General features: G+C 46.7%; 1 protein-coding gene across 1 annotated transcript in view; it reads right to left on the reverse strand.

The window, feature by feature from the left end:
• Window positions 1–21,068, reverse strand: part of LOC109918949 (regulator of G protein signaling like 1) — an 89,644-nt gene that overhangs the window by 12,745 nt on the left and 55,831 nt on the right. The window contains exons 12-17 of the mRNA XM_048602006.1: window positions 18,315–18,420; window positions 17,369–17,562; window positions 7,435–7,564; window positions 4,405–4,498; window positions 2,410–2,539; window positions 40–220 (exon numbers count right to left, since the gene is read on the reverse strand). Of these exons, the coding sequence (XP_048457963.1) occupies window positions 40–220; window positions 2,410–2,539; window positions 4,405–4,498; window positions 7,435–7,564; window positions 17,369–17,562; window positions 18,315–18,420 (835 nt within the window). The remainder of the gene's footprint in view (window positions 1–39; window positions 221–2,409; window positions 2,540–4,404; window positions 4,499–7,434; window positions 7,565–17,368; window positions 17,563–18,314; window positions 18,421–21,068) is intronic.

Raw genomic sequence — 21,068 nt, forward strand, 5'->3', positions numbered from 1 at the left:
CAGGCAGCTACTCTGATGCCCAGTCTTGCGCCCACTTACTGCTCGATTTCCATGCAGAAGTGCAGATCATTGACCAGGTAGTTGATAATGATCTGTCGATTGAACATCATTCGCTTTTTCAAGTGGGGTGTGTCAGAATCGTCCACATAATCGATCCCTCGGAAGACGAGGGAGCTGCCCTGGGATGGCACCCTGGTCATGATGCGAGATGTCACGGTGTCTGAAAATTGCAGAGAGAGAAAGTTGTTAGTGGGATGGAGGGGATCGGCTCATTACAAAGTTACACTCACCTTCACATTCCCCATGCAAGGTCTGCATCCTGACTCTCCTTGGGGAGGTGCCCTATTCCCTGAATTGACTTTATTTGGTAATTGATGGCAGCGGTCAGAAGGGGCACTAAAGAGACAGTGCCCAGTGACTTCAGAACTGTGGAGGAGTTGGAGAATCTGGGACAGGGCGCCTCAAAGGGGAGGGGGAATCAAAGGGAGCTTTGATAGACGTGGTCAAAATCATAGGAGATTTCGACAGAGTAAATGCGATCAGGAGGGTCAGTACACAGATGGGAACTCAGATTTTAAATGACTGCCCGAAACCAGAGAGGAGAATTTCTTCGATGCGCTGAAGGTGGCTGATATGGGCAGTGACAGCTGTAGAGTCATACAGCACAGAAACAGACCCTTGGCTCAACTCGTCCATGCTGATCAGGTTTCCTAAACTGAACTAGTCCTGTATCCCTCTAAACCTCTCCTGTTCATGTACCTGTCCAAATGTCATTTAAATGTTTAATTGTAGTCACCTCTACCACTTTCTCTGGCAGCTCATTCCATATAAGCACCACTTCTGTGTTAGAAAGTTGCCCCTTAGGTCCCTTTTAAAAACATTCCCCTCTCACCTTAAACCTATGCCCTCTAGTTTTGGACTCCCCTACCCTGGGGAAAAGACCTTGACTATTCACCGTATCCATGGTCCTCATGATTTTATAAACCTCTACGAGGTCACCCCTCAGCCTCTGATGCTCCAAAGGAAAATGCCCCAGCCTATCCAGCCTTACCTTGTAACTCAAACCCTTTAGTCCTGGCAACATCCTTGTGAATCTTTTTGCATCCTTTCCAGTTGAATAACATCTTTCCTATAGCAGGGTGACCAGAATTCAGTGGTGACTGTCATTGGCAAAAGCCTCTGTTAGGTGTAAACTCAGAATGTGTGGTTTTGTAACAAACTTTCCATTGATCTCCAGGACAAATCCACTGTAAAAATGGGGCAGCCTCTCAAAATTCAGGAAAGCTTGATACCACAAAGGGTGAAGTCTTGCTTCCAACAGTTGGTGAACCATTGGTGGCACAAACGCGGACATCAGGGGTGTCAGGAGGTGGGCAAGCATCAGGGTGATGGGCCAAAGGGCTTTGTTCCATGTTATCAAGACATAAGGAAATTGCAAGGGGACATAGATAGGTTGAAGGAGGGAGCTAAAAGAAAACACGGCAGATGGAGTTTAGTGTAGAAAAGAGTGAGGTCATGAACTCTGGAAGAGTCAAAGGCGGACTACTACTTAAATGGAGAGAGACTCGAAAAAGGAAGGTGCAGTGCAGAGGGATCTGCGTGTTCTTGTGCATGAAACACAAAGTTGGTGTAACATGCAACAAGTAATTAGGAACACATACAGAATTTTGGCTTTCATTACTAGTGGTGGTGGGGGGCGTGGGGGAGTGGTCAGAGTTTAAAAATAGGGATCAAATCGTTCAGGGTGTTGGTGATGCTGCACCCAGAGTACTGTGTACAGTTTGGCTCCTGGTATTTAAGAGAAGATGTACTGGAATTCAAGGCTGTTCAAAAGAAATTCACTGGGCTGATCCCAGAGATGAAGGAGGTGCCTTATCAAGAATGGCGAATCAGGTTAGGCCTTTATTCTTTGGAGTTTAGAAGAACGAGGAGTGATCTTAATGAAATATATGAAACGCGTTTTGACAGGTTAGATGGTGCTTTCATTAGTGGGTGAATGTAACTGAGATGCGAAGGAATTTCTTCTCTCAGAGGGTAGTGAATGTCTGGAATTCTCTACCCCCTAGAATTCTCTAGCGTTGCAGAGGCTAGATCACCGATAGTATGGAGATAGATAGATTCCTGAAATGTCCAAGGAGTTGAGGGCTACAAGAACCTGACACACAAGAGAATTTGAGGACAGATTAGCCAAGATCTTGGTGAATGGCGGGCTGGGCTTCGAGGGGCTGAATGGTCTACTCCTGTTTCTATTTCTTACGCTCTACCACTGGCAGTGTGGTGAAGGGCAGCTTCCCCCAACCTCCTGGTTCTAGTGTGAGCCGCTGCCCCTGCCCCCCCCCCCCCCCCCCCCCACCCCCCACCCCCCCCCCTCCCCCCGCCGCGCTCCCCCCCCCCACTTTGTGGCCTTACTCTGCTCGTTGTTGTAGACCTCATCGCGCAGGAAGTGGATGAAGTGAAGGCGGAGCCGGGAATTCCAGATCATCCGCCGGAAGGTGACGACCGACCTGATGATAGCCACCAGCTCCCTCCATGAGCGGTTCTGAAAAGCACAGAGGTAGAGAGAAAAACAGAGAGAGAGACAGAGAAAGAAAGCTCGAGGCAGGACCTTCAGTTGCATGTCCCAGCTGTGCAACTGCAAAACTGAACCCCGCCTTGCTCTCCCCTAAAGTGCTCGCTCGCGACATCACCCTCGCCTGTGACCAACCCCACCCTGTCCTTGAATGCCCCCCCTGAAACCGACTCTCTCCTATTGCTCCCCGTCCCACCACCTATCCTACCCACAAGGAGAAGCATCCTTTCCCTGACCACCAAAGATATGTTGTTCCTTTTATTTCTCCTCCTGTTCTGCTAGGGGAAGCGTGTTGGCACGTAAACACAGGAAATAGGAAAGGCAGAAGTAGACCATTTGGCCCATCGACCCCGTTCCACCTTCAATGTGGTTATGACTCACCTTCCACATTTCCTATCACATTTCTGCCTGCTCCCCATGTCCTTTCAATCATTTATATTCCCACCCTCTCAAATCCGTCCAGAATCCCGTCACAACGGAATTGCATCTCAATCAGTCCCAGTCAGCTCAATGTCATACCTTCGGACAATGACCGCTAGCCAACCCCTATCCCAAGAGTTGCCTCCACTGCATCTCTGTAGCGCCGTTCACAACCTCAAGGCCTTCATGGGGATAACAAGGTTTTTTTTTCTTTTCCTGACACACCTAACGCTGCTGTCATGGTAGGCAGCCTAGGCACAGCAAGATCCTACAAACGGCTATGACGGTCATAGCGACCTGTTTCGGCGCTGGCCCGTGCACTGGGGACAACTCTTCAAAAGGTAGTGCCGTCTTCTGACGTTCCACAGTTACTTGAAGCTCTAGTATCCGGTCTTTGTCATACTCTCCAACGGGAGTCTCGGATTGTCAGGGGCTTTCAGATGAGATGTCAAACCATGGCCCTTGTCTACTTTGAAAGGTCCCACTGTGTACAATTTGAAAGAGGATGTTACCGAAAAGAAAGGTGTTACCAAAACCTTGTATCTTTTGGACCATGTGCAAGAAAGCCAAATTTCAAGTAATTCCCATCACTGGCGTGCAGCGGGCTGATTTCTTGACAAGTTGACTCTGATTGGACAAGGGTTGCCATGGAGAAAGCAACAGGGTCCCCATGCCTCCGGGTTATTTGTAAAATGGGCGAGGATCGAACATATTCACAGGCGGCACAGTGGCTCAGTGGTTAGCACTGCTGCCTCACAGCTCAAGGGACACGGATTCGACTCAACCCTCGGGCAACTGTCCATGTGGAGCTCGCACGTTCTCCCCGCGTCTGCGTGGGTTTCCTCCGGGTGCTCCAGTTTCCTCCCACAGTCCAAAGATGTGCAGGTTAGGTGCATTGGTCATGCTAAATTGCCCATAGTGTCCAGGGGGTTCGGGCTGGGTGGGTTAGCAATGGGAGATGCAGGGTTAAGGGGAGTCTGGGAGGGATGTTCCTCAGAGGGTGGTGTGGACTCGATGGGCCAAATGGCCTGCTTCCACACTCTAGGGAGTCTACGATATTCCTTCTGGTGACAGAGGATGGGTCTTTGTTTATGAATGTCACTTCTACTAAATATTGATCAACCACTTGATGAGCTTGACCGATTCTCTTATGTTAGGTGTTTGTGTAGCTCACAGACAGCCTGGAGTTCTCCCAGTGTCCTGGCTCATACTTCTCTGCTCCACCGACATCACAAAGACAGATTAACCAGTCACCAACACATTGCTGTTGGCGGGAGCTTGCTGTGCATGAATTGGCTGTCACCTTTCCTACACCACAACATTCCAAAAAACCTATCACTGGCTAAAAAGAGCCCTGGGCTATCCATGAAAGGCCAATGCAGGTCACAGGGAGGGGATTTACCCAAGCGACTCACCTTCCGGCTTATCGTCTGGATTGACCTCAGGATCAACATGGAAGGCGAACGCTCGATAGGCTGATCTGGGTATGTTTTCAGGTATTGGTCAAACCTGCACCAAGAAGGAGAGGGTGTGAGAATAAGCTATCCTGTCCCAGGTCACCCAGAAATAATCCCACCCTGAAGGGCAGACACAGGTAGTTTCCTCACTGACACCCCTTTCCCTCAGTCCACTGGTTGACAGAGACAGTGGGATTTGTGGATCGCTCTGCTTCCTCTGACTGGTCTCACAGCCTATTAGGTTTATTGTCAAATGATCACTATCCCCACATCGCTTGCTATCAATTTCTGTCTTGAACATGCTCCACAATTTCCACAGGCTCTGAAATTCCAAAGATTTGCCTCCCCACCATCCCCCCTCTGAGTGAAGACACTCTTCCTCCCCTCAGTCCTGACTGGCCTACCCCTCAACCTGAGGAGAAGTCCCCTGGTTCCAGACCTATCTGCCTTTGAAATGTTGTGCCTACCCTGTCACACCCTAAGTTTCAGCAACGTCACCCTCATTCCACAAAACTACCTTTCCACCCAGGACACATTCTTAAGGAACCCCCTGCCCCAGTCCTCAAGTCCACACTCCAAATTCATCTTGTTTAAAGTTTTTTGGGAAGATCTGTAGCTCGGGTTGTGGATACAGTTATAGAATTGCTCGCTGAGTAATTATTACCTATTACCTAGCAGGGCGACGAAACGTCTGCAATCAAACACACCAGCTCGGTGAGCAAGTCTACAACCTCCAATTCATCTTGTCTCAGGGAATTGGCTACAATCCTTAACTGCCAGGTTAAATCAGGACAAGAACTTTCTTTTATTCATTAACAGGAAATGAGGGCATCGCTGGCTAAGGCAGCATTTATTGTCCATCCCTAATTGCCCAGAAGACAGTTAAGAGTCAACCACATTACTGTGGGATTGGAGTCACATGTAGCCCAGACCAGGTACGGATGGCAGTTTCCTTCCATAAAGGACATTAGTGAACCAGATGGGTTTTTTCCGACAATCGACAATGGATTCGTGGTCATCATTAGATTCTTAATTCCAGATATTTATTGAATTCAAATTCCACCATCTGCTGTGGCGGGATTTGAACCCGGGTCCCCAGAACATTATCCGGGTCTCTGGATTAACAGCCCAGCGATAATACCACTAGGCCATTGCCTCCCCACATTCAACACAAGATGATAACCGGTTGATGGCTAGTGGACAAAAAATGTTGAGTGGATGGCAGTAAATGAAGGACAGGGATGGCAGGATTTGGAGTGGATAACAGTCAGTAGATGATAGTGGTTGCAGGAAGGCGACTGGAGGACGGCGATTGGATAGCGGTGATTGAATGACATTGAGTGGGTATTCTGAATGGAGGTTGGTGATTGGATGATTCACCATAATGCTTGTGACAACAGCAACAGCCTGCATTTACGAAGCATGTTTCCTGTAGTAAAATATCGCAAAGCATCACGGAGGTGTTATCAATGAAAGGTTGACCCAAAGTGATAGTGGGAGATGTGAGTGCAATTGATGAAAAGTTTGGTTCAGAAAGTCGGTCGTAAGAAGTGTCATAAGATGCTAAGCCAAGGAGACAAGGAGAGAGGGTAACTCCAGACCTCAGCAGCTGAAGGCATAGCTGCCAAGTAATGATTAAATCTGGGATATGTGGATGGTGGGTACTGGAAGGGCAGGGAATCAGTTGGCCTAGAGTCATAGAGATGTACAGCACAGAAACAGACCCTTTGGTCCAATTTATCCATACTGACCAGATATCCTAAACTGATTTCATTCCATTTGCCAGCATTTGGCCCATATCCTTCTAAACCCTTCCTATTCATGTACCCATCCAGAAGCCTTTTCAATGCTGTAATTGTACCAGCCTCCACCACTTCCTCTGGCAGCTCATTCCATACACTCACCACTCTCTGCGTGAAAAAGTTGCCCCTTAGGTCCCTTTTAAATCTTACCTCTCCCACCTTAAACTTATGGCTTCTAGTTTTGGGCTCCCCTACACTGAGGAAAAGACCTTAGCTATTCACTTATCTATGCCCCTCATGATTTTATAAACCTCTAGAAGGTCACCTCTCAGCCTCCGACGCTCCAGGGAAAAATGTCCCAGCATATTCAGTCTCTCCTTATAACTCAAACCTTTCAACCTGGCAACATCCTCGTAAATAATTTCTGCACCCTCTCAAGTTTAACAGCTTTCCTGTAGCAGGGAGACCAGAATTTAATGCAGTATTCCAAATGTGGCCTAAATAATAAAAACCGAAAGAATTGCGATTGCCATAAATCAGGAACAAAAACAGAAATTGCTGGAAAAGCTCAGCAGGTCTAGCAGCACCTGTGAAGAAAAATTCAGAGTTAATGTTTCGGGTCCGGTGGCCCTTCCCCAGTTCTGGAGAAGGGTCACCGGACCCGAAACGTTAACTCTGATTTTTTTCTTCACAGATGCTGCTAGGCCTGCTGAGCTTTTCTGGCAATTTCTGTTTTAGTGGCTTAACCAATGTCCTGTACAACTGCAACATGACCTCCCAACTCCTATACCCAATGCATTGACCAATAAAGGCAAGCGTGCCAAAAACCTTCCTCACTACCCTTTGTCCCTGCGACTCCACCTTCAAGGAGCTATGAACCTGCACCCCAAGGTCTCTTTGTCCGGCAAGACTCTCCAGGACCTTATCATTAAGTGTAAAAGCTCTGCCCCGATTTGCCTCATGAAAATGCAGCACCTCACATTTATCTGAATTAAACGCCATCTGCCACTCCTCGGCCCAAGGGCCCATGTGATCAAGGTCCCGTTGTACTCTGAGATAACCTTCTTCACTGACGGCTCCCCCACCAGTTTTTGGTGTCATCTGTAAATTTTCTAACCATTTCTCCTGTATTCACATCCAAATCATTTAAAGAGTCTTTTGGTTTGTATGGTGGCCGCAGTGACACGCTCTGACTACAAAATGCTAGAGCCTTTTCGCAAGCGAAGTAGAGAACAACCATACTGACCAGTTGTGCCGCAAACTGTCCTGAACATCGGACTGAGCTTGTAAAAGCATGTTCATGGTGATTTGGTGACCAGACTCAATCGATTCCATGATCTGCTTGATAACCGACGCATCGCATTGGAGAAACTGCTCTGTGGATGAGGGGCAAGAAAGAGGAAGACAAAATAATGGAGTGAACCTCCACAATCACGCCACGTTCTGTACTCTACTCTCGATCTGCCGCTACTCAGCTCGCCATCACCATCAGGTATTCTTATTTCCATTTCTCACCCATTGGACACTCCCAAGCCAACAACATAGGGGCCAGTGAGGACCCACAGAGCTCCCTTGGCTACAACAAAGGGATCAACTGTTTCCACGGACCAAATACAGAAACACAACACTAAAACTAGCTGACAAAGAGAAGTGCAGAGAAAGAACTAATACCAGGCCCCATCAGTAATAACTTTGGAGAGTACATGCATGTTACACAACGTATAAGCTGCCCACCCCAAATGCCTTGATTGGATTCCAGTCTGTAACTCACTCCCAGGTATCTGTTATCCTATATATAAACCATTCCGAGCCCCTTGATTAGATTCCAGTCTGTAACTCCCTCTTGTTATTCTATACATAAACCATCCCGAACCTCTCAATTAGAGTACAGTCTGTAATCCATTCCTGATTATCTGTTATTTTATATATAAACTCCTCAATCTTTCTGATTAGATTCCACGCTGTAACTCACTCCCAGATATCTGCTTTTCTACATATAAACCACCCTGAACACCTCAAATAGAATCCACTATGTATCTCACTCCCCAGTATATGTTATTCTGTATAAATTCTCCCCCCTCCAAACCCCCAATTATTTTCCAGTCTGTAACACACTTTGAGATATCTCTTACTCTGCATGTAAACTACACCGAACCCCTCAATTAGATTCTAACCTGTAATTTAACATAGAAACATATAGGATAGGAGCAGGAGGAGGCCATTCTGCCCTTAAGAGTCTACTCTGCCATTTATCATGATCATGGTTGATCATCCAACCCAATAGCTTAACTCTGCTTCCTCCCCATAACCTTTGATCCCATTCACTCTAAGTGCTATATCTTGTCACCTCTTGAATACATTTAATGTTTTGGTATCAACAACTTCCTGTGGTAATGAATTCCACAGGCTCACCACTTTTTCGGTGAAGAAATGTCTCCTCATCTCAGTCCTAAATGTCTACCCCAAATCCTCATACTGTGACCCCTGGTTCTGGACACACCCACCATCGGGAACATCCTCCCTGCATCTACCCTGTTAGAATTTTATAAGTCTCTATGAGATCCACTCCCGCTGCATTCATCTAAACACTAGCAAAAACAATTTACTCCCAAGAGATCAGCTTTTCTATGTATAAACCATCCTGAGCACCTCAAATAGGATCCTTTAGGTAACTCACTTCCAGATAAATGTTATTCTATAGAAAACCCGCTCTGAACTCCTCGATTAGATTCCAACCATCAAAGACGCCTACCACGCCATCCCTTGCCTGCATTTTGGTAAACGGGACCATAAGAGTAAGCTCCTTCTCCTGGGTGCAAGCAGAAACTGACGCATGGGGATCCACAACAGAAAGTCATACAGTGGTTGGTCTGAAGTAATGGATGAACTCCTACATGACTGCTGGGAGTCGGTGGGCTAGTCCATATTCAAGAACTCAGTAGCTAACCTAAATGAGTATGCCACTGCTGTTACAGACCTCATCAGTAAGTGAGTAGAGACTGTGTGCCAAAGACATTAGTCCATGTGCTCCCCAACCGGAAGCCACAGATGAGCTAGGACATCCACTCCCTACTAAAGTCCAGAAGTGAGACGTTCAAATTGGTGACCCTGAGCTATAGAGGAAATCTAGGTACAATCTTTGCAAAGCCATCAGAGGCGCCAAGAGGCAATACCAGGCTAAACTAGGCTCCGAGACTAAGCATGTGAATACCCATCGTTTGTGATAAGGCTTTCACAATGTAATGGGCTACAAAGCAAAGTCTTATTAGAATCGCTGGCAAAAATACATCCCTCCACGATGAGCTCAATGTATTCTATGTTCCTTTTGAACAGAAGCTCAGTGAAATGATGTCACCTGCCCCCGACAGCCTCAGGTTCACCTTGCACCCACAGTCACCACTGCAGATGTCAGATCGGCCTTCTTGAGGGTGAACCTACGGAAAGCGACTGGCCCAGACAGAATTCTCGTCTGTGAACTCAGATCCTGCGCAGACCAGCTGGTGGGAGCATTCACAGATATCTTTAACCTCTCCTTACTCCGATCTGAGGTTCCCAACTGCTTCGAGATGCGCACAACACCTTCAGCCTCCCAGATTGTCTTGATCCATTACAATTTGCCCACCATCGCAACAGGTCCATAGCAGACACCATCTCCCCAGCCCTACACTCACCCCTAGGAACATCTGGATAACAAGGAGGTCACCTGCCTCCTATTTATTGACTTGAGCTCTGCCTTCAACACCATAATTCCAACAACACTCAGCTCCAAACTCCGAGACCTAGGACTCTGCAAACCCCTCTGCAACTGGATCCTCGACTTCCTGACCCGCAGACCTTGATCACTAAGGATAGACGACAATACCTCCTCCACCATAATCCTCAGCACCAGTGCCCCGCAAGGCTGTGTACTCAGCTCCTTTCTATACTCCTTATACACTCACAACTGTGTGGCCAAATTCAGCTCTAACTCCATTTACAAATTTGCTGATGACACCATCATAGTGGGTCAGATCTCAAACAACAACAAGACTGAGCACAGGGAGGAGATTGAGAGCTTGGTGGCATGGTGTAAAGACAATAATTTCTCCCTCAATATCAGCAAAATTTCAGCTGGTCATCGACTTGAGGAAGTGGAGTGAAGGACACGTCCCTGTCTGTATCAATGGTGCTGAGGTGGAGATATTCGAGAGCTTCAAATTCCTAGAAGTAAATATCACCAACAACCTGACCTGGTCCGTCCACATTGATTCTACAGTCAAGAAAGCACACCAATGCCTCTCCTTCCTCAGATGGCTAAGGAAATTTGGCATGTCCACAATGACCGTTAACAATGTTTATAGAAGCACCATCTAAAGCATCCTATCTGGATGCATCACAGATTGGCAACTGCTCTGCCCAAGATTACAGAGAATTATGAACGCAGCCCTGGCCATCACACAAACCAGCCTTCCTTCCACTGACTCTGTCTGCACTTCCCACTGCCTCGGGAAAGCAGCCAACATAATCAAAGACCTCTTCCACTCCAGTTTATACTTTCTTCCACCCTCTTTCATTGGGCAGAAGATACAAAAATTTGAAAACACATACCAACAGATTTAAGGACAGCTTCTTCCCCGCTATTATCGGACTTCTGTATGGACCTGTCATAGATTAGATCTGGTCTTTCTCTACATCTTCTCTGTAGATGGAACGCTACATTCTTCATTCTCTTCTACTACCCTGATGTACTATGTAAAATATGACTTGTCTGGTTAACACACAATACAACACTTTCCATTGCATCTTGGTAATCTTCCTCTTCCTACCTGTATCATTGGGTGAGGGTTTCTCCCCACTGTCCCAAACCAGGGTGCAATGATCAGTTTGCTCATCCTCCCTACAGCCCCCACTCTCAACCTCACAAGAGAGCAAGAATCTCAAACCTGTTAGACAAGCTCAAGCACTGAGGCTCCTTCAACATGACGTCCTGGATCCCACTATCTGCCTCACTGGTAGTCACACCCTCCTGACCCTGACCACTGACCACATTTCAGGTAGCTAATATAAGGGGTGCGACTGCCTCCTGCAACACAACGTCCAGGTAACTCCTCCCATCTCTGATGTGTCACGGTGTTCATAGCTCAGACTCCAGCTCATTAACTCTGAGCCAGAGTTCCTCAGGCAATCAACACTTGCTGCAGATGTGGTCACTACAAGCCACAATGGGGTCCACCAGCTCCCACATCATGAAAGTACAACACATCGCCTTAGAACATAGAACTGTACAGCACAGTACAGGCCCTTTGGCCCACGATGTTGTGCCGAACTTTTACCCTAATCCTAAGGTCTATCTAACCTCCACCCCTACCTTATACTATCATCCATATGCCCATCTAATAGCCGCTTAAATGCCCCTAATGAGGCTGACTCCACTACCCGCTCCGGCAATGCATTCCACGCCCCTACCACTCTCTGAGTAAAGAACTTACCTCTGACGTCTCCCCTGTATCTACCTACACTCACTTTAAAACTATGCCCCCTCGTATTAGCTACCTCCACCCTAGGAAAAAGTCTCTGACTGTCTACTCTACCTATACCTCTGATCATTTTGCACACCTCTATCAAGTCACCTCTCATCCTTCGTCGTTCTAAAGAGAAAAGCCCTAGCTCTCTCAACCTTTCCTCGTAAGACCTTCCCTCCATTCCAGGCAACATCCTGGTAAATCTCCTCTGCACCTTTTCCAACGCCTCCACATCTTTCCTGTAATGAGGCGACCAGAACTGGACACAATACTCCAGATGTGGCCGAACCAGGCTTTTGTATAGCTGGAGCATAACTCCACGGCTCTTGAATTCAATCCCTCTATTAATGAAAGCTAACACACCATACGCCTTCTTAACAACTCTATCCACCTGGGTGGCAGCTTTCAGGGAACTGTGGACATGAACCCCAAGATCCCTCTGCTCCTCCACACTGCCAAGAATCTTTCCATTAACCCTATATTCTGCTTTCAAGTCTGTCCTTCCAAAATGAATCACCTCACACTTTTCAGCGTTAAACTCCATCTGCCACTTCTCAGTCCACTCTGCATCCTATCAATGTCCCTTTGTAACCTAGAACAGCCCTTCGCACTATCCACAACGCAACCCACCTTCATATCGTCCGCGAACTTGCTAATTCACCCTTCCACTCCTTCATCCAAATCATTCACAAAAATCACAAATAGAAGAGGACCCAGGACAGATCCTTGTGGTACACCACTCGTAACTGAGCACCACTCGTAACTGAGCACCATGTTGAATATTTTCCATCCACTACCACCCTTTGTCTTCTAAGGGTCAGCCAATTCTGAATCTAATCTGCCACATTTCCCCCTATCCCATGCCTCCTTACCTTCTGCATGAGCCTACTATGGGGAACTTTATCAAACGCCTTACTTAAATCCATGTATACCACATCCACTGCTCTACCTTCATCCACGTGTTTGGTCACCTCTTCAAAGAATTCAGTAAGGTTTGTGAGGCATGATCTACCCCTCACAAATCCATGCTGACTATCACGAATCAAACTGTGCCTTTCCAAGTGATCATAAATCCTATCTCTCAGAGCCCTTTCCAATAATTTTCCCACCACTGATGTAAGACTAACTGGTCTGTAATTTCCGGGGTTATCCCTATTCCCTGTTTTGAATAAGGGAATCATGTTTGCCTCTCTCCAATCTTCTGGCACTATACCCGTGGACAGTGAGGACGAAAAGATCATCGCCAAAGGCCCTGCGATCTCTTCCCTCGCTTCCCATAGAATCCTTGGATAAATCCTACCAGGCCTGGGGGACATATCTATCTTCAAGTTCCTCAAAATTCCTAGCACATCTTCCTTACTAACATCGACCTGCCCTAGCCTACCAGCCTGTTTCACACTGTCCTCCTATACAACTAGGTCCCTCTCAGTTGTGAATATCGAAGAAAAGTATTCATTAAGGACCTCTCCTATCTCTTTAGGCTCCGTGCACAAGTTCCCTTTACAATCCTTGATCGGCCCTACCCTTTCTCTGGTCATTCTCTTACTCCTCACATACGTGTAAAAAGCCTTGGAGTTTTCCTTGATCCTATCTGCCAAGATTTTCTCATGCCCCCTTATAGCTCTCCTAAGCTCTTTGTTCAGCTCCTTCCTGGATAACTTGTATCCCGCTAGAGCCTTTTCCGATCCTTGTTTCCTAAACCTTACATAAGCCTCCTTCTTCCTCTTAACCAGTCGTTCAACCTCTCTTGAGAGCCAAGGCTCCCTCACTCGACCGCATCTTCTCTGCCTGCTAGGGACAAACATATCGAGCACACGCAGTATGCATTCCTTAAACAATCTCCACATTTCAATAGTGCTCTTCCCTGACAGCATCTGTTCCCATTTTATGTTACCCAGTTCTTGCCTAACAGAATTGTAATTACCCTTCCCTCAATTATAAACCTTACCCTGCTGTATGTACCTATCCTCTTCCATGACTATTGTAAAAGTAACAGAGTTATGATCGCTACCGCCAAAATGCTCTCCTACCAACAGGTCTAACACTTGGCTCAGTTCATTGCCAAGCACCAAATCCAAAGTGGCCTCTCCTCGTATTGGTCTATCGACATACTGTGTCAGGAATCCTTCCTGAACGCACTGGACAAAATCTGCTCCATCTAAACTATTACAACTAAAATGTTTCCAATCAATATTTGGAAAGTTGAAGTCACCCATGACTACAACCCTGTGACTTCTGCACCTTTCCAGTATCTGCCTCCCAATCTGCTCCTCTACTTCTCTGCAACTATTAGGGGGTCTATAAAAAACCCCCAACAAAGTGACTGCTCCTTTCTTGTTCTGGACCTCAACCCAAACTGACTCTGTAGACATATCATTCTCTGCCTTTCAGTAGCTGCTATACTAGCCCTGATTAGCAATGCCACTCCCCCGCCTCTTTTTCCACTCTCCCTATTTCTTTTAAAGCATCTAAATCCCGGAACTTCCAACAACCATTCCTCCCTGAGTTACCCAAGTTTCTGTAATGGCCACAACGTCGTAGTTCCAAGTACCGACCCACGCTCTAAGTTCATCTGCCTTATTTCTGATACTTCTAGCATAGAAGTATACACACCTCAAACCATCTCTGTGTCCACAATTATGCTCCATCGACTGCATTTCTTTATAAACAACCTCAATCCCTGTTGTGTCCGTTGGAAGGCTGAATATCTCATCCTCTGAATTATAAATCCGGTTCCCCACCCCTGCCAATCTAGTTTAAACCATCCCGTATAGCTCGAGCAAACCTCCCTCCCAGGATATTTGTGTCCTTCCGGTTCAGGTGCAACCCGTCCTTACTGTACAGGTCCCACCTTCCCCAGAATGTGCTCCAATTATCCACATAATGGAAGTCCTCCCTCCTACACCAGCCCTGTAGCCACGTGTTCAGCTGCACTCTCTCCCTATTTCTTACCTCGTTATCACATGGCACTGGTAGTAATCCAGAGATAACTACCCTGTTGTCCTGGACTTCAGCTTCCAACCTAACTCCCTGTACTCGTTTTTCACATTCTCTGTCCTTATTCTACCTATGTCATGGGTACCGATGTGTACCATGACTGCTGCGTGCTCACCCTCCCCTTAAGGATCTTGAAGACATGATCCGAGACATCACGGACCCTGGCACCCGGGAGGCAACATACCATCCGTTCATCTCGTTCGCGTCCACAGAACCGCCTGTCTGCGCCTCTTACTATCAAATCCCCCACTACAATTGCTCTCCTATTCTCCCCCCTTCCCTTCTGTGCCACAGGACCAGGCTCAGTGCCAGAGACCTGTCCACCATGGCCCACCATGGTCATCCCCCCCAACAGTATCCAAAACGGAATACTTATTATTGAGGGGAATGGCCACAGGGGATCCCTGCACTGTCTGCCTATTCCCTTTCCCCTTCCTGACAGTCACCCAGTTACCTTTCTCCTGTACTTTGGATGTGACCACCTCCCTATAACTCCTCTCTATCACCCCCTCAGCCTCCCGAATGATCCGGAGTTCATCCAGCTCCAGCTCCAGTTCCCTCATGCGGTTTTTGAGGAGCTGGAGTTGGGTGCACTTCTCGCAGGTGAAGTCAGCAGGGACACCAGCAGTGACCCTTACCTCCCACATCCCACAAGAGGAGCATGCAACTGCTCTAGCTTCCATTCCCTCTACTCTAGATTTCCAGAAGAATTAAAAAAAAAAGCCTTACCTTACCGACCCTCCACACAGTCTTTTTTTTGCTTAGAGGAGGAGGATGGGTGGGAGACACTACACGTGTAGTGTTTCGGGTTTAGCCAATGCCCGAATATATCAGTTCCTTCCTGGCTCGCGCTCTCTCCACACACCTGCCGCTGAAAACAAGAGGGCCTCTGCTGCACGAGGTAAGTTTTTATACTGGAGAAAAAAAACAACCTTACCTTCCAATCGGCACCTCTGGCTCGCACTGCTGCCGCTGAAAACAAGAGGGCCTCTGCTGCATGAGGTAAGTTTTTATACTGGAGAAAAAAACCTTACATTCCCGTTGGCACTCTGGCTCGCGCTGCTGCCACTGAATACTTGCCTGGCATCTCTATTTTAATTTTTTAATTTGATTTTTAAAAACTTCATACTGGTCTTTTAGTTTGTATACTGTAAATATTTTCCCTCTTCACCTTCAATCTGAAAGTAACATATAATAAAGTCAAATTGGTAGCTATCACCAACCGATGAGCTGATGGTTTACCCAGGATATCACTGTTTGTGCTGGGCCTCTGATCCTAGGCTTCAACTTCTCCTGTTTTAAGAAATTTTTATGAACTACGGGGAGCCAGAAAAAAAAACCAAAAAGCAGCTTTTCCTCTCTGTACTGAATTCCTACGTTGCCAACAAATTTCCCAAACTATATACTCACTTGAGCTATGTCTCACTGTGGAGGAATCTCAATGTCTCGCTCTGGAGGAATCTCTCCTTCCCAATCATGCAAAGCTTACTGATACGTACCTGAGCTTCACTGTACTCAGCTGTAAGTGATCTCTTCATAATTTTATCCTAAAACTTCTAATCTGAGATTACCAATAATTTTCAATGCAAGGTAATCTAATTCACTATATCTATCATTCCCTTCTCAGGAGCACTGCTCTGTGCAGACATCCTATTCCAAGGACTTCACTTAAAATGAAAAGTAAACTAAAAGTCTCTCTCTCAGTTATGGGCATATCCTTTAAACTTAAAAAAACACACAATTCTAGAGTAAATGACAGTCCATTAGTGCACACATCCATTCACTCTCCTTCTAGGCTTCATAAGCTGTTTTCAAAAGAAATTTCTATAGTTGCAGAAATACTTACAAGTTAATAATTAAGTTCAGACACACAGAAAAACTCTCAGTTGAATGATTCAAAAACCAGACCCAAATTCACAGCAAATAACATTAAAGAACATATATGTAAATCCCACAGTTCAAATCACAATTTAAATATCACATTGGCAGGTGCTTCAGTATCTAGCCAAATATTTAGCTATTCAGCCACAAACAGCAGCACACTTCCTTCAACATGTCATGCCTCAAGTGGTCCACTTAAGATTGTCATAAAGTCATAGAGATGTACAGCATGGAAACAGACCATTCGGATCAACTCATCCATGCCGACTAGATATCTTAAATTAATCTTGTTCCACTTGCCAGAATCTGGCCCATATTCCTTTAAACCCTTCCTATTCATGTACCCATTCCAGATGCCTTTTAAATGTTGCAATTGTACCACTCTCCACCACTTCCTCTGGCAGCTCATTCCATACACACACCAGCCTCTGCATGAAAAAGTTGCCCCTCAGGTCTCTTCTAAATCTTTCCCCTCTCACCTTAAACCTATGCCCTCTACTGATTTTATAAACCTTTATAAAGTCACCCCTCAGCCTCCGACGCTCCAGGGGAAAAAAAGCCCCAGCCTATTCAGACTCTCCCTGTAGCTCAAACCCGGCAATGTCCTTGTAAATCTTTACTGAACCCTTTCAAGTTTCTCATAGCAGGGAGACCTGAGCTCATGAGCTACAATATGGTGACGATGTGTCTTAAAGAGTTACTGACATACTACCTGGGACAGATAAGCATCCCAGACTGCCATGGGGATTTGGATTGTCTCACAGTAGGAGTGAATGGCCTCAGTGACAGTGTGCCACTCACCTGCGTTGAAATTGGGATTGAAGAAGTTGTTGAGGATCCATTTGATGCCATGCTGTCTCTGTTTCTCAGTGTGAAGGCTGTGGAGTTCTTCGACTGTCTGCCAGAACCGCAGTGGAGCTTCTGCATCATAGGCTTCCAGAAACCGCTGGAAGAAGAGGACAGCTGTCGGGTTCATCAGCAGATCCATCAGGTTCCTGCAAAGACACACAGCAGCTCAGAGACACCTCCAAAGCAGGCCCCACACTCACCATTAACTCATTACAACATCCCCATCAAACACTCCCTGCACAGGGACAGCACGGGGCTAGATACAGAGTAAAGCTCTCTCTCCTCTGTCCCCATCAAACACTCCCAGGACAGGGACGACACAGGGTTAGATACAGACTGAAGCTCCCTCTACACTGTCCCCATTAAACATTCCCAAGACAGGGACAGCACGGGGTTAGATACAGAGTAAAGCTCCCTCTACACTGTCCCCATCAAACACTTCCAGGACAAAGACAACATGGGGTTAGATACAGAGTGAAGCTCCCTCTATATTATCACTATCAAACATTCCCAGGACAGGGACAGCACGGTGTCAGATACAGAGTAAAGCTTCCTCTACACTGTCTCCCATCAACGTTAAAGTATAATAAGATGTGCTGATGTTATTTTGGTTCTTGGTTAGTTAGGCGCGAAATATGATCGGCAATTCAAAATCACCAAACAATGGGAACCGGTGACCCTCACTGATTGCTCAGAGATCACGATGCAAGCCCGGGGTCTTTCAGAACTCTGATTACAAGGGGAGGTAACAGAGTCCTACAGCCTGAAGCACGTCTCTGTGAGCTTCACGGGGCATTCTGAGCAAACAGTGGCACAGAACACCTGCAGGGACAGAGTTGGAGGCTCAGACACACGAGTGGGACTGTCATACCCTGATGCTCCATGCTCACAGCCTCACCTGGGCACTGTCTTGGGTCTGGTTATGATTTGGTTTCTGTCTTTTATGGATTTAAGGTTGAGCTCCTTCCACAGTTGGTCTCGTAAGGCCTCTCTATCAATCAGACCTGGGAGCGAAAATATCAGAGATTGTTATCAGGAATAACAACAGGAGAAACCAGCCTACTCACCCCCTGCATTGACTCTGTAAACCTGCCTCACTATTTAACACAGTGACTGATCCATCACAGTTTCAGCTTCCCACCATACCCAGGAATTTATGTTTGTAATGTGTCTAAATATCTCCTAAGCCCTGTCCTGCCTGAACACAATGACTGAGTATCCACAAGGTGGATGTGGAGTCGCAGATAGAAAGGACAGTGAAGGTGGTGTTTGGTATGCTTGCCTTTATTGGTCAGTGCATTGAGTATAGGAGTTGGGAGGTCATATTGCAGCTGTACAGGACATTGGTTAGGCCACTGCATACATTTCTGGTCTCCCTGCTATCGGAAGGATGTTGTCAAACTTGACAGGGTTCAGAAAATATCTGCAAGGATGTTGCTGGGGGTTGGAGGGTTTGAGCTATAGGGAGAGGTTGAGTAGGCTGGGGCTATTTTCGCTGGAGTGTCGGAGGTTGAGGGGATTCGTCAGAAGTTTATAAAATTATGATGGGCATGGATAGAGTGAATAGCCAAAGTCTTTTCCCAAGGGTAGGGGAGTCCAAAACTAGAGGGCATAGGTTTAAGACAAGACAGCAAAGACATTAAAGGGACCTAAAGGGCAACTTTTTCACGCAGAGGTGGTGCGTGTATGGAACGAGCTGCCAGAGGAAGTGGTGGAGACTAGTACAATTACAACATTTAAAACGGGTACATGAATAGGAAGGGTTTAGAGGGATATGGGCCAAATACTGGCAAATGGGACTAGATTAATTTAGGATATCTGGTCAGCACAGACGAGTTGGACTGAAGGGTCTGTTTCTGTTCTCCTCATCTCACTCCAAACTGGGCCTGAGTCTGTGACCCCGTGCTCCAGAGGCAACAATTCACAGAATCATAATACATCGGCCCATCGAGTCTATACTGCCGAAATTACATTAAATCTACACTAGTCAGTATTGACCGTCCAACTCTTTAGCAACTTGACAGAAGGCTATTGAATGTTGTGGAAGCAACAATGGGGAGACAGAGTCAGAATACAGATCAGACATGGTCTCAATGAGTGACAGAGCAGGGTCAAGGGGCCGAATGACCTACTCCTGCTCCCACAAGGGAAGAGAAGGAGCCTGAGGAGAGGATCCAGTGGAAGCATACAAAATCATGAGGCGTTTGGACAGTGCAGATGCGGAGAAGCTGTTTGCATTCAGAAATGGATCAGGAACCAGACGGCACAGGTTTAAAGCAATTTGCAAATGGAGCAAATACAAGGTGAGTGGTTTCCCACCCAGTGAGTGGTCCAGGTCTGGAATTCGCAGCCTGGAAGTGTGGTGGAGGCAGCTTCAATTGAGACATTCAAGAGGGGCATTGGATGGCTAAACAGAAACAACGCACAGGGTCACGGTGAAATGACAGGCGATTAGCACCGAGTTTTGATGCTCAGAGAGCTAGCACAGAGACAAGGGGCCAAGCGGCCTTCTTCTGCCCCAGCAATTTCTGTGAAAGATCGTGTTCTTCAGGAGGGGATGAAGAACATGACGTGTAGGGTTGGAGGATTCAGGCAGAGCACTACTTCTTTGGGGGCGTCTAGCTCTCTCGCATCCCTCACTGGCCCAACTCCTGGTTCCTGATCTATTTCCGAGTCCCAACACAAACCCTCAAGTCAGCCCCGAGCATGTCTGTGCTGGAGGTGGGCCCTTAGTATACAAGGGGCAGTGGATTCACCTCTTTGCTTGTAGGCCACAATTTCACCATGGTCAACCTTTATGTGTCCATCTCTGTGCTGTCCCATCCATGACCACTCTCCTGCTAGGGGTCACTTAACACACTCACCCTCGAACAGGAAAGTGCGATGTTTCCATGGGAGACGGCAGATTCCTCATCATCTAATTGGATGATCCTCATGAAGCAGCGAAACCTTCTCCCCCTGCAAGTTGGCCAGCATTCCCACTCCCTCAATCCTAAACTGGGCCTGGTTTTCTGTCAGGTTCAGGGTCGCTCTGCTGAATGACAATTGTTCGTTTGGTATCTTGATTTGGTTTATTATGGTCACATGCATCAAGATACAGTGAAAAGTATTGCTTTGTGCGCTATCCAGGCAAACCATACCTTACAGAAGTACATCAGGGTAATAGAACAGAATGCAGAATATAGCGTTACAGCTACAGAGAAGGTGCAGAGAAAGATCAACTCTAATAATGAGGTCCATTCATAAGTCTGATAATCCGCAGGGAAGAAGCTGTCCTTAAACCTGTTGGTATGTGTTTTCAAACTTTTGTATCTTCTGCCCGACGGAAGAGGGTGGAAGAGAGTATAACCAGGGTGGGAAGTATAGACGGAGTCAATGGAAGGAAGATTGGGCTTCATGATGGACAGGACTGCGTTTACAACTCTCTGAAGATTCTCGCGATTTTGGGCAGAACAGTTGCCATACCAAACTGTGATGCATCCAGATAGGATGCTTTATATGGTGTTACTATAAAAATTAGAGGGAGCCTTTATGGATGTGCCAAATTTCCTTAGCCTTCTGAGGACGTAGACGTGTTGGTGTGCTTTCTTGACTGTAGCATCGACGCTGATGGACCAGGACAGATTGTTGGTGATATTTACTCCTGGGAACT

This window comes from Rhincodon typus, chromosome 10 (genome assembly GCF_021869965.1).
Source record: "Rhincodon typus isolate 14 chromosome 10, sRhiTyp1.1, whole genome shotgun sequence".
Classification (NCBI taxonomy): domain Eukaryota; kingdom Metazoa; phylum Chordata; class Chondrichthyes; order Orectolobiformes; family Rhincodontidae; genus Rhincodon; species Rhincodon typus.